Consider the following 14,258-nt stretch of genomic DNA (forward strand, 5'->3'; position numbering starts at 1 on the left):
GGACTGGGGTATGTGGACTGGAAAGTGAGCTTGCCATTGTCAGGTATACAGGCTTGGATACAGGTCCAGCAAGCAGAGAAACCAAGCCAGAAGGGGAGAATCTTTGCACAGTTACGAAGTGCTAGCTCGGTGCTGGGCAGTTTCCACAGGGGTGGGCCACAGGATCCTTACCACAGTCCCATGGAGTGGAAACCAAAGTGACACTCAGCTCCAAAGTGGCTTAGCAAAGTATTCAAGGTCACACAGTGTTATGGTTTACAACTAGATGTCCCCCTAAAGCTTCATGAGCTCATAGTCAGGACGTTATGAGAGGCAACTAGATTACCGGGCCAATATAGCTGACTTCCTGTTAGGAGGTGGGGCCTGGTGGGAAGAGATGGCCATTGTGGGCTCAACCCAGCAGGTTGTCTCTCCCTTCCCAGCTCCTCCTTCGTTCTCTGTTTTCCTGCTGCCATGAGGTGAGCAGGTTCCTCCTCCCAGGCCCTTCCACCAGGCCGTTCTGTCTGAAACCTCCACAAACTGAGGCAAAATAAACCTTTCCTCTTTTTTTTTTTTTTTTTTTTGCCTTTTTGAGACAGGGTCTCGCTGTGCAGTTCAGGCTGGCTTTGAGCTCACTTTGTAGCTCAGGCTGGTCTCAAACTTGCAATGATCCTCCTGCCTCAGCCTCCTGAGTGCTGGGATTACAGGCGTGCACCACCATGCCCGGCCTCCTCCTTTAAGTTGTGGCTTCGCAAGTGCTGCCCGCAAGGCCAGAGGGGAGCTGAGTTGTTGGGGCTCATACTAGATTGCAGTTCCCGAGAATGAGAGAAGCCCTGGTGGACAGACAGGTCACTGCCTGGAGGTTCTTGCTGGCCATCCTCCTCCCTCAGATCTCTGCCTAAGACACTCGCCCTGTAATCTTATAATAAATACCCTCTCCTGCTTCTTTCTTAAATGGTGCTGTGTTTTCAGTATTAGTTTCCACTTGCTCATCGGTAGCACAGAAGAAAACAACTGACTTTTATGCACTGATGTATTCTGCATCCCTGGCAGAGATTATTAGTTTTAGTCACTTATTAGTTTTAATATTTTTGTCGATTTTTTTTCAGTTTTTCTACATGAGTCATCAGGTCATCTGTGAATAAACTTAACTTTCTTTTTTCCTTCTTGAGCTATATACCTTTTCTTCTTCTTCTCACTTCAGAAAAAAATGTACAGTGGGTTTCTATGCTTGCAACTGAAAGACCCTTAGGGACGACTCTGCTGCTGATAAAATGAAAGAAACTGGGATTTGTTGTCAGTTCTTCCCACTTCTGAAAGCTCCCATTCCCACTGCCATGCCCTGGGTTGAGCCTCAGGGATTTCGACCAAGTGAGGCTTGAGGAGGTATCGCCTGGGCAGCTCACATCAGCACCTGGGGGCCTGGGATGTCTGTGTCCAGCCTTGCCCTTGGATCTGTGAAGAGAAAAAATACAAAGCTCCAGAAGGTCTTTAGGAGAAAGAAGACTTTTCAGATATAGGCAGTGCCATGCGGACCCCAATCATCAGAGAAAATGCGTTTCCTGTTGTGTTTAGATACAGTCAGAGGAATCTCATTTCCTCTTTACAGCTGTCGACAAGCCAACCGCAGTGTTCTCTGAGACCCTGCAGGATGGATAGGCTGGAAGAGAAAATAACACAAGGCTGATACCTTCATTGGGGGTTCAAGTGAGGAGGTTCCATTTCCTTTAATAGTGATATTTTCCGGCCAATTGAACAAACATGGTTTCCTATTACTAACACACAGTACACCTTTACAGAGGATTAAACAAAGTTTATCTTAAAGCTTTTGAATATAAAAGGGCAGCTATAATCATGATTGTACGAAATAGAACACATAAAGATTTAAATTTGAGTTAGTTTGTCATTCTGTCTACACTGTTTGTAATATACTTAAAATGTAATGTATACATATAGCATAGATAGATACATTGTATATATAGTGAATATGTAATACTCTCTAGAATGTAAATATTTTTCGTTTTGCTCTTTTATCTTTGCTAAGCAAGGAAGTTTCAACAGAATATTTACATTCTTCAAGAATTTATGTCAACAATTATTTGATTCTTCATATCAAAGATAATCATGGCTTATATGTCTACATAAACTAGGATTGAAGAGCTATGTCAAAAGTTTCTGACTCCAAAACTCATAAAATCAACACCTTAATAGAAGATGCCTTAAAATAAGAGTGTGGTTGTAACACAAAAGAAAAAAGATGATTTTCTCAAAAGTTTTAGATGGCAAAAGACCATAGATGGCAAAACTCTAGCATAATGCCACCATCTCTTGGTAGCAGAACCGAGGACCTACCACCTCCACCCCCAGCAGTCTCCTCCCTGGCATGTGGGAGGGCCAGTGGTGCTCCAGGGAGCCACTGTCCAGCTGTGGTGCAGAGATCCTAGTCACCATCTGCAGCAGTCTATGGCTTTTGGTGTAAATTTCAGGCTCCTCCAGTTGATTTCTGCAAAAGGAGAGTTACACATAAGTTACTAACAGCACTTAAGGGATGATTTAGAAATGATTTGAATGTAGCCCCCAAATTTCAGGTGTTAAAATTTAATCCTTATGGTGAGGTATTAAGAAGGTGGAAACAATTTTATATGGTTGTTATGGTTTGTGTCTAGATGTTTCCCCCCAAACCTCATATGATCATGGATGGTTTTCAGAGGTGGTTGAATCTGGAGTCTGTGATGCTGGGATTAAAGGTGTGTGATTAGTAATTCAGTCCACTGATTGGTTTGGTACCACCCTAGTCCTGGTAGCCTAGATATAGATGGGGCAGAAAGAAGCTGCTAAGGTCTTGCTTGCTTTGCTATCTTCTACCTGCCGCGAACTGCTTCTCCTCTGCTATGCCTATCTGCCATGCCACCCTGCCTTGGAGCCAGCTGATTATGAACTGAACTCTCTACAAGCTGTGAGGCAAATAAACCTTCCCCTCTTTAACTTTGGGAGCTGGGTATTTTGTCTCAGCAGTGAGAGAAAAGTAACTAATACAGTGGTGGTTAGAGTTAGGGACCTTGGAAGTGATTACTCTTGGATAAGATCATCAGGGTGGAACCCTGAAGACTGAAATTGGTGGCTTCATATGCAAAAGGAAAGAGGCCAAAGACACACACAGATACTCCCCATCCTTTGTGATACCTTTTGCTTCCAGCAAAGTCATTACCAGGTGCAGGCTCTGAAACTTGGACCAGAACCATGAGCCAAAATAAACCCTTTTTTTTTTTCCTTTATAAAATCACTCAGCTTCAGGTGTGTTTTAATAACAAAAATAGATTAACACCGTTATGGCCTAGGTCTAGACGGTCCCCACAAAGCCTCACGTGTTCAGAGGCAGGCTTGTGGAAGGTGATTGCATGGTGGGGTGCTATCCAATCAGCGGGTGCATCCCCTAATGAGTTCACTAGCTGCTGTGCTGTCAGGATGTGGAGCCTGGTTAGAGACAAGTCCCTGGGGCCTGAGCTGGAAGGGTGTGTTCCACCCCACAGCTCCTCCTTTCACTCTCTGCTTCCAGGCCGCTGTGATGTGAGCAGTTTCCTGCCCTCAGCACCTTCTACCATGCTGTTTCTGCCTTGGAGACAGCCAACCAGGGATGGAACCAGAGTCATGGATTTCAGGTATCCTGTCCCAGTGACAAGAAGTGGTTAAGATAAATATGTCATGTAATCCTTGGGAGGGCTGGAAGCACCCTGAATTTCTACTAATGGAGTTTTATTAGTTAGAATTGCCTACTAATGGAGTTGTTGTCTCCAGATCCCTTGCAGGGCCATGCCAGTGCTTTGGTCAAGGAGCTGCTGCATCCACATGCTCTCCTACTCCTCCATCGGGCCTGGCTTCCTCTCTGAGGCTCTAAGTGGCAGCTGCTGCCCTCCTAGATCTCAACATGCTGTGAAGCACAGTGAGGTAACACACATGTGGGGTGTGAATCAGTGTCTTCAGCATCCTCATGAGTAGGTGATGGAGAAAGGGGAAGGTGGGAAAACTATGGAGCCCTGAGGAGGAAGAGGCAGAACTCCGAGGGCAGAGGGAGCCCATGGCTGCTAGAACAAGCTTTATCTGTGGTAGATGTTTAAATATTTAAAATGTATTACGGTAAAACACGCATTGCCATGAATTCCCCTCAGAATACTCCAAGTTAAAACTCACATATCCCATTGTTCTTGCCACTTTCTGAAGCAGTTCTGGAAGTCCTCCTTCCTGAGTGTCTTCAGTTGTGCTGTCACTGTTGTGGCTGTCTTGATGCCCTGAATGGATTCAAAACATTTACCTTTCATGGTCATTATGACTTTGGGGAAGAGTCAGAAGTCTCCCAGTGCCAGAGCCAGTGAATAAGGTGGATGAAGCCACACGGTCTTTTTTTTATGAACCTGCCTTTCTGGTGGGTGACACTAGGCAGCAGCATTCACCATGGTTTTGATCACAGCTCAGAAAGACACTCAAGAAAGAGGACTTCCAGAACTGCTTCAGAAAGTGGCAAGAACAATGGGATAAGTGTGTTTGAAATGAGGCGGAGACCTTTGAGGGGGATAATGGCAATGTGTGTCTTACTGCAATACATTTTTCAATACATTTTTCAATTTAAACATTCCTCACAGTTTTCCATCCGTGATCACACTGCCTGCCCTCTCCCTGCTGTGGCCTCTTCAGGCTATGCTCTGTTCTCTGTCTGCCCTGCTCCTCCACCCTACTCAGACACACCTGCCATTTTCCTGAAGCCTCTGCCCTCTTGAGTCTCTGGTCTTTTTCTCATTCCTCCCTGCCCCAGATTTGCTGCTTGTTTTCAAGGTCTAGCTCAAGTGCCAGATCTCCACACCTGCGCTGATTTCCTTCTTCCTGTCAGAACTGGCTGCCACCTTCTCTGCTTCCAAGTGACTGCATGCATCTGTCTAACCCCACCCCTGCTGGACCTTGAGGGGCAGCGATTGCTGCATCTCTCCATGTGGCCTCATGCTCAGCAGAATCAGCCACACTATCTCCATCTTTGTGTGTCCCCTGCCTACTGTGCTTTTGAGAACTGACTTGCATTAGCCTGGTGAGAAAGGTAACATGAGCTTCTTGAACAACCTTGCTCAGGCAGGCTGAACAGATGCCTGGGAGTCTGAAAGAGATGCAGGGAGAGGAGACGCCTTATGGTTGTTTCTCGTTCTCCCTTCAGCCACTTACTCCTCCAGGCTGAAGATGTGCAAGACGGTGTGTCATCTTAACCAGAGAAGACGTCCTTTTGGGAACTGGCAGCAGGAAACCTTTCAGAATCTCTAGTTTCATAGAACAATTGCTAAAAGATCATCTTTGTTATGCTGTTTGCTCACACATAAAGATGTAACGTTAAAAAACGGCCAGAAACACATTTTATAACTGAGAAGCCTGATTTGCAGTGGCTTGTGAATATGCAAAGAGTCCACGCTATGAATCAGGATGACTATTAATGCTACCTCAGGAATGAGCTTGTTTTGTGGCTGCCCGTGTGTCCTCTTCAGGTCTCTGCTTCCTCTCCCGTGAAACACAGGTTTGGGGCAGTGACGTCTGAGCTCTTTGGCTCTACGGTTCTGGGACATGCTGACGCCATGGTTTACACAGAAAGAGAAGCTGCCTTTGAACCATGGCATCTTCTACCCCTTGCCTTCTGCCAAGGCTTCGGCAAGGGTGGGATCCAAGTCAAATGGCATTAGGAAAAGAATATTTCACGCAAAAATCATTTTTGTTTCAGCACTGAGAATTGAACCAAGGACCTTCACATTGAGCTACATGCCCTGCTGTTTTTTAAAAAAACTTATTTTGAGACACAGTCTCCCTAAATTGCTTAGACTGGGCTTGAACTTTCAGTCCTCCTGCCTCAGCCTCCTAGAGTGGTGGGATTACAAGAGTGCACCATCACAGCCAACTGAAAGTTGAATCTTTTAAAACTGAGTATGAGAAGAAAATATTTCTTTTCTACATCTTGGTATATTTCCAGAAGAAGCCCACCGTAAAGGTTAAACTGATCACTGCTTTAAAATTCTCTTCTGTCTGAATTGAAGGTTTTCCCTTGAGCTTACAGAGTCGCAGAGAACACTGGCCTTATCCTTGTCTTTACGGCAACACACAAAGTCACCTCTGCTCCAGCTGATGTCAGTCAGTCACTATTTGCATAGTAAATTATTCTCAAACTTAAAAACACATGGGCCCTTAATCTCAGAAGAAAGTTAAGCTCTTCAGTGGTATCTCCAGGTCCACACCCAGCTGCTCTTGTAGCTAGCTATTCCCACATCCATTTCTCTGGTGCCATTATCTGCATCTCTAACTTCTGTGTCTCTAACTCTCAATGCATGGGCACTTTCTTGCCCTTGGTATGCTTGTCATTTAGGCTCATCTCCTGGATGGCTCCTTTTAACTGTCCTTATCAATAAATCAACAACCAATCGGAGTCTTCACTCCATGTTTCCTCTTCTCCATCCTCCAGGAAATAGCGTGTAAGCAGGGTTGAGGAATCTGGATTTTATCCTGAGAATAACATCTGGTCCAGAAGGGTTTTAAGTGGTGGTGGTTTGTGGTCAGATCTGCATTTTCTTTTTTTTTTTTTTTTTGGTTTTTCTCCGGTACCAGGAACCAAACTCACAACCTTGCGCTTGCCAGGCAGGCGCTTTGCCGCTGAGCTAAATCCCCAGCCCCAGATCTGCATTTTCAAAAGGTGACTCTGGCTGCAAATATAAAATGGGAATAGGGAGGGGCCGTGAGGATGCCCCTGGAGGCTGTGAAGTCAATCCCATGACAGGTAATGATAGTACCAGACCACAGAGACAGGGAAGGGACAGAATTGAGAGGTGACCAGGCTCTTGACTCAAATTTGGGACCAGAGGGTTGGGGAGTGGGGAAGCCTGGTATCTTAGTTACCTTCCTATTGCTGGGACATGATACCTGATACCCAAAAGTTATAGGAGGGAAGGTTTATTTTAGCTCACAGTTTGTAGACGTTTCTGTCCATAGTGGGCTGGCTCCAAGACTTGGCAGCATGGAAGAAGAGAAACAGTCCATGGCGGGGTTCAGCAGAAAGCAGCAGCAGCAAGTAGCAGCTTGCCTTTCTTGAGAAGTTGAGGGTGGGCACTGATCTCTCTTTTGGCCATTTCTTTCATATCCTGCTTGAAACTGTCCATCTCTACTCTACAAAGACCATCTCCCAAAAATGTTCCAGGAACTCTTATCCGAGCAGCAGTGGAAAGAACACTATACTGAGGTTCGGGTTCAGGGTGGGGGGGCTGGTAAAACTTGGCCCGGTTTCTCCAGCCTGCCATGGCAACTGGACTGTATCTCCTAACCTCTGAAAATTCACTTCATTTGCTGTAAAACATTTGCACGTGATGCAATCTCAGGTAATTCTCTAATAGTTCTCCAATGTTTTTATTCTTGTTACTCAGTAATTGTCTCTGTTGAAGCTATATGGAACATATTTTAAAAATAAAGTATCGCTACTGAACTGAAGAAGCACAGCCCTGCATATGGCTCTGCTGCCATGTTACTTAGGTAACTGGAGGAGTTAGTATAGGCTGTGGTTAAACTTAGGAGCTCAAGAGCCAAATTATCTAAGTTCCAGTCACATCTCAGCCCCTTGCTAGGTGTGCGACCATGGGAAATGATGGAGCCTTGCTGCACCTCAGTTTTTCTATCTGCAAAATAGACATGGGAATATTAAATAACAGTTATATGAGTAAACAGATGCAATGTACTATGTGTGTTAAATAAGTATTATTTAGAGGTGGGTAGATGGGTGGGCCAGAGAAAAATTCCCAGAGTTTTAAGGAGTTTTAAAATCTCTTTTGTCATGGTATTGGGCATCTAAACTTGCCAAATTCAGTTCAAGACGTATTTATTGAGAATATTTTGTATCATATTCTTCTAAAAATAGCTACTCTGTAGAGCATGTTGCCTCTCCATAACTGTTCAATAGCCATATAGATAAGTGGGGCTTAGTGGTACATACCTATAATCACAGTACTGTGGAGGCTGAGGCAGGAGGATGCCTCAAGTTCATGGCCAGCCTGGGCTACATAGTGAGTTCAAGGACAGTCCAAACTGCATAATAAGACCCTATCTCAAAAAACTCAAAAAAAAAAAAAAAAAGTATAGACAGCCAAAGAGCCAGGGCTTGTACCAGACTCCCAGTGCTCTCTGAGTTTACAGAGAACAAATGGGGCCTGTATGTTCTTTTTCTGTTGGTGACGGGAGAGAAATAAATTATGTGTGGCTGTTACTCCCTTCCTCACATTTGATAAGCTTTTATTCTACCATAGCCTCATGTTTTCCACAGGGGCTTTGACTAAAGCCGTGCAAGGCAGCCTGGCTCAGCAGCCCTGCTCTCCACAGAGTAATTGAAGCACTGCTTCGCCCCAGGATGGTTGCAGATGGAAGGAGCCTTGCGGGCGTTCTTTCTCCAGAGCCTCACACCCAGCTTCCTTTTATTGAAAAGAAGTTGGAGGAAAAAGGAGGAAAGAATCACATAATTATACTCCTTAACAATTTGTTCTTAGCAGATCCTGTGTGTTTCTGAAATTCTGCAGTTTAAGAAACGTAATAGCAACAGGAGCCCAAAGAAGAGGACAGACTGATTTTACAGCTAACATAAATGAAGATTTTCCTCGGGAGAACCTAACTGCAAAGACAATTTACTCCGGTTATAGTGATGAACTAGAGGATAAAGCACAGCAGTTCAGGAAAGGATCATGTGGGAAAGATCAATGAGCTTCTCCTTCTGCACCCTTCCCCAGGCCACCCACAAGTATGATGAGGAAACCAACAAGATTTACACTGAAATTCACAGAGAAGAAGATAGGGCTCTCCTTTGGAGCTTCCTGTCCTTGCTGGCCCTGCCACCACCCCCCTGCTGGTCTGCAGCCCTCTCTCCTTTGCTATAAATTATACACATCAGGAACACAGTTCACTCACGCTGAGACGGCTTTGGGAAATATGTAGCTCAGTGAGGAGGAAAGAAAGTCTGATACTGACTGGGAAAAACAAACCTTGATTTTTTTGTATCAGATTCCTCACATCCAAGTTCCCCGCAGGCCTGGGCTTTCAGGGGGGTCAGTGAAAGGTGACAGGGAACAGGCCGCAGCACCCTGTGTCCATAACACTCCCTCATGTTGAACTGCAGCTGCTGAATTGCTTTCGGTTCAGTGCCAGAGACAGCAGAGAGGCCTTGCAGTGAGCAGTGGTAAAATCAAGGGCAGAGGAGATGTTGGGGTTCCATCCATTCCCAAGTTTCTCGTGTCCTTTTCTTATGCTGCATTTGCCATTCCCGGGACTTCTGTCTACTTGCAACAGTTAAGGAACCTCACTGGTTACCATACCTAGATTCTGTCCTCATCTTGGGCTCTGCTCGTCTCCCTAGAGTTAGAAAATGAAGCTTGGGGAAGAGACACATCATGAAGGACCAGGGGCCAGGAACAGTTGCCCAGCACTGTCACTGCAGCTGGTGTAAGGATCAGAGGTGTAGCCCCTCGGGCTACCAGAGATAACCTGAAATCCATCCAAGGAACACAGGCTGCCTCCAGAAAGCCCACTCTGTTGACATGACGATGACTCACACCCCATGACAGCCAGAGCTGTGCAATAATAAATCTGTGCTGCTTTAAAACAACACCTTGTCATTTGTTACACACATGAAAGGAAACTAATGCACAAGACCTGACACTACATACCCTAGACCCCTACCCTTTGCAGATGAAAAAACTGAGGCCCAGAGAATTTTGCCAACTTTCATGAAATCACATGGCTGGTTAATAACAGCTAATGCTGGGAGCAGTTCCTCTCTGCTAAAGAACAGAGTTAGTATGAGTGCAGGGCCTACGCCTTGTGAGATTCACGAAGTTAGGCACTGGGCAGGTGGGTGCAAAGAGCACAGGTAAACACAGAAAATCGGAGTTGTTATCACCAAATCATTCATGCATTCAATAATATTTATTACTTACCTCCTGAGTGCAAGGCGCTCTTCTAGGTGTTGGGGAACCAGTGGTATCTGAATCTGGTGGTCCTCCTGGGTCCCAGCAGCCCTGCTTGAGCTCCTGGTAGCTTGGCGCCCTTCCTTCCGGCCCACAGAGCGGGATGCCCATGACAGGCCACGCCTGCACACCTGCCCTCCCCCAGCTATTACGCGGCTCCTCTGACGCCTGCCCAGCAGACACAGGAGCCTGGTGACACCGCCCCAGCACCTTCATGCATAAAACATGGCCCAGGAGGCCGAGGGAGGCCGGCCTAGGCTGCGCAGAGGGGCTGCCACCTTCAGGCCCCTGGGGAGTGAGGGGAAGGAAAGGCAAGGCCAATCATAAGATAAAAATCAACGGAAACCTCAGATGTGAAAAAAAAAGAGAGAGAGAGAGTGGGGTTTTTTTAGCTTAGTTTGGTTTTTTTTTTTTCTTTTTTTTTCTGTAATTCTCATACTTCCGGGATGGCTGCCCGGCCATGAGGAGGTTTTAGGCCCCGCTCCCTGGGACCATGGTGCTACCTTCCCGGCTGCACTGGATCCGGAACCGGCCATGGAGGGACCGCATCCGCCGGCGCCAGCTCAACCGTGAGTCTCCAGGCAGGCGTTGCCACACCTCTTTTCTCCACAGCCTTTGTTTTGAGCTCCAGTGTCCCCCTTCCTCTTCCTCCCACCCTCCTACCCCTCTTCCACTGCCGGCTCACCTTGCACCCACTCGACTCCCTTCCTGCGTCCTGTGGCCAAGCAGGAGGAGGTTCTTGTCGGTATTTTCCATCTCGATGGAGGACACAGATATATATTTACATCAGGCAAAGCGTCATGTGAATTGGAAGCTCTGCCCTTACAGGGAGGAAAGCGGAATGTCCCAATGGAGCAAGTGTCAGCAGTGTGGCTCCTAAAGGGTGAAAGTCAAGGATCAGAGTCACATTGTCTTTAAAGGGCCCAATGCTATTTCTGAAATGATCGAACTCCTGCTGAGGTCCCTCCCGAGCCAACAGGAACTCTGGGCCGAAAGGAGATGTTGACACAATCTGAGAAAGAAAGGCATTCCCAATAGATGCCCAGGGCAGTACCCATCATCAAGCAGTAAATTCGTGTGTCTTGCTGAAGAGGTTACTCATCTCAGATGTCAGTGAATGCCAGGGGCTGGAGGGGGTGGTGGCTCAGCAGTGAACGAAAGGGGCCTGGCTAAGGAACAGTTCGCTTTCTTCTTATCTCTGTCATGAGAAAAACCACAGTGAAGCCATGATGACAGATTGCTGCTGATATTTGGCCTTACTATGAGCAGGCGAGAGAGAGTGGTAGGCTGTGCGGTGAAAAGGGACCACAGGTCCTACCCGAGGGGCCGCAGTCATCCCAAACCATCACCCGTTCCCACGAGGAATGAAGCCAGGTTGCCAGATTTACCAGTTTTTCAAGAAGAAACAAGAAAAATACTAGTTTACTGAAAACCGAAAGCTCTCCACTTTGAGTGTTGGCAGTTAATTCTTTAGATTTTAAGCACCGTAGTAACCAATGCTCTGATACCAAACATGGCAATCTGTGAACCACCAGCTACAGAGCCCTGGTGTATGTGCGGGGTGCTGCTGTCGCTACCGCCCACACGATTACCCAGCGCTGCTTACTTGCTGATGACTTCCTCTGATGCTTTAATAAAGAGCCCCTGGGCCAGACAGGCAAATTAAGATGAATGAGTGGTTTGTGTCAGATACAGTCAAAATCTATTCATTTAGGAGGGAAGCTGGGTTGATTGGATTCCAAATGGTGCCTCACATACAAGGCAATATTTTGCACCCAACAAAATATTTAATTTTTTTTTTAACTGAGTAAACTATTAGGAATTTTCTCAGAGTTTTCACCTTCTTCATCAACTGCTCCTTTCCCTTGAGCTTCCCTTGAACTCAAACTTATTTTTATGATTTGTGTCTATGGGAAAATATTTGGGCTTCTTCAGGTTCATGGCAATACTTTTGCTGGGGTAGGGAGTGTCCCTGGGAAAAGGGTGAGCATGGATGTGCATGGCTTTCCAGTATGGGTGGGAAGGCGGCCAACGCTACAAACAAGAACTTGTGCATAGAAAGCTGCTTCACCTTAGAGGTGGTACTTAAATTGCGAGACTGGGAGCAGGATACTGTGCGGTGATTTTTGTTTTTTGGGGGAAGGTGGCGGGGATTGAACCTAGGGCTTGTGATCCCAGCCCTGTCAAATATATATGTGTGTGTGTATATATTATATATATGTGTTTATATTTATACATTTTATTATATGTATGATGTCATATCTATATCTATATATGTATTTATATTTATACATTTTATTACATATATTATGTCATATCTATCTATATCTATATCTATCTATCTATCTATCTATATATATATATTTTTTTTTTTTGGTCTCACTAAGTCAGTAAATTGCCCAGGCTGGGCTCAAACTTGTGATCCTCCTGCCTCAGCCTCAGCCTCAGCCTCAGCCTCCCAGAGTGCTGGGATTATAGCCGTGTACCATTGTGCCTGGCTTCTGCATGGTTTTATTTATTTATTTTTTTGTACTGGGAATCAAACTGGGGACCTTGGGCTTGCCAGGTAGGTGCTTGTGCCGCTAAGCTATATCCCCGGTCTTCTGCATGGTTTTAACACCGAATGATGGTGATGGTAGCAGATACTGGATCTAAATTCATCGTCAAGCAGGCTAATCTAAACCCTTGTCTTGGTTACTTTTCTCTTGTTGCTGAGACAAAATTCCTGATGCCTAGAGTTAAGGAAGGAAAGGTTTATTTAGCTCACAGTTTGTGGAGGTCTCAGCCCATAATCAGCTGGCTCCAAGGCAGAGTGGCACATGGCAGAGGGCAACCGTTCTTGGCAGTAGAAAACAGCAAAAGCAGCAAGAGCATAAAGGGAGGAGCAGGCAGGGAGAGCAAACCTCTTTCCCTTCCTTCCATTGTATGCAAGCTACCTGCCCCAGAGCGGGTGTAGCTCTCACACTCATAATCCCAGCATTGGACCATGGATCAATCACAAACTCTAGAAGCCCACCCCATGACTGCATGGGGCTTTGGGGGGATGTCTAGATGCAAGCCATAACAACCCTGTTGTATCAGTGTCTGAGGGATTCTGATGTTCTTCCAGCAGTCTGGCTGTATTCTTCTTCCAGAAATAGGAGCAGGATCAAGTACTGTGTTCAGGGGTGATTTCCAACTCAGGGAAGATCTGTGCATGGTGGAAAGCAAGAAGGGTTAGACAGGGAAGGTAAGAACTGGGAGGAAGCTCTCACTTCAAACTGAGCCTGCACCTCAGCCACAGCGGTAGCTTCTCTGATGACTTCTCCAGTTTCCTGTCACTGAGGTTCTCACAGGCTAGCATCTCCTCTCAGCTGGGGACTCAAGCTCTGCTACCCATCAGTGTTTTTCTATCATTGAGAAATGGAAGTTAGTAAACTCTAATCTCCTAAACACTCAGAGGACCTTGGGTGGCAGCAGGAGGTCACACGTGGTCATATGCAGACATCACTAATCAACCACAGCTTGCTCTTTCCTGTCAAGGGGACCAGCCCTAGGCTCCTTATCCCGGATTATATGGTGCTCAGGCTGCTATTTCTAACCAACTAGAATCGCCTTGTTTGCTTTAAAGCTGGGTCTATGTTTTATTGCTTCTTAACACATTACAAATTAACTGTCTTAAAACAACATGCATTTATCACAGGAGTCTGGACATGTATTATCTGGGTCCTCTGCTTCCTCACTGGTTTTGTGGTGCTGAGGCCAACATGTGGCCTGGGTTGCTGTCTCACCTGGGGCTTGGGCTCTTTGCCTCTTCAAGGCCACAGGGAACTCTTGTTGCTTGTAATCGCACCTTAAAAGGGCTCATCTCTTGAGTCAAGCCCATCAAAGTCAACTAGTCAGGGATCCTAACTACATCTGCAAAAATTGCTTCAACTTTGCAGTGCAAACTAGTCTAACCATGGAAGTGAAAGCTTCCAGTGTTCTTGCACAAGTCTTTCGGACACCCCAGGTGACAGGACTACACAGGCATGCACACCAGGGGGCAAGAATCATGAGACCTTCTTGGAGTCCGTTTGCCATAAGCCCGATGTCGTCCTTGCAGTAGAGTGGATTTTTGAACTACTGAAAAGCCTTGTTTTACTTTTTATTATGAAAATTTTTAAATGAAGAGAAAAGTAGAGAAAATAGCATAATGAATACCACATACCCATCACCTAAGCTTAATGATGTTAGCATTTTATCCTGCTGGCCTCATCTCTTTTCTGTTTTTTTTGGTTTTTATTT

The 14,258-nt window shown here is 45.9% G+C and overlaps 1 protein-coding gene and 1 long non-coding RNA gene across 5 annotated transcripts in view; one reads left to right on the forward strand and one right to left on the reverse strand.

Moving 5' to 3' along the window:
• Positions 1–652: 652 nt before the first annotated feature.
• Positions 653–10,052, reverse strand: LOC102007553. The gene is made up of 3 exons (XR_263863.1): positions 9,963–10,052; positions 2,332–2,482; positions 653–1,434 (listed from the first exon to the last, which is right to left on the reverse strand). It is a non-coding gene; the product is annotated as an uncharacterized LOC102007553 (long non-coding RNA).
• Positions 10,053–10,397: 345 nt separating this feature from the next.
• Positions 10,398–14,258, forward strand: part of Fam65b (family with sequence similarity 65, member B) — a 208,843-nt gene continuing 204,982 nt past the window's right edge. For all 4 annotated transcript variants that reach the window (XM_005403354.2, XM_005403355.2, XM_005403356.2 and 1 more), the window contains exon 1: positions 10,398–10,561. In XM_005403354.2, coding sequence (XP_005403411.1) covers positions 10,486–10,561 — 76 coding nt within the window. In that variant the 5' untranslated portion in view covers positions 10,398–10,485. The remainder of the gene's footprint in view (positions 10,562–14,258) is intronic.

Source organism: Chinchilla lanigera, unplaced genomic scaffold (genome assembly GCF_000276665.1).
Source record: "Chinchilla lanigera isolate Chin_1 unplaced genomic scaffold, ChiLan1.0 scaffold00082, whole genome shotgun sequence".
In the NCBI taxonomy this organism is placed as follows: domain Eukaryota; kingdom Metazoa; phylum Chordata; class Mammalia; order Rodentia; family Chinchillidae; genus Chinchilla; species Chinchilla lanigera.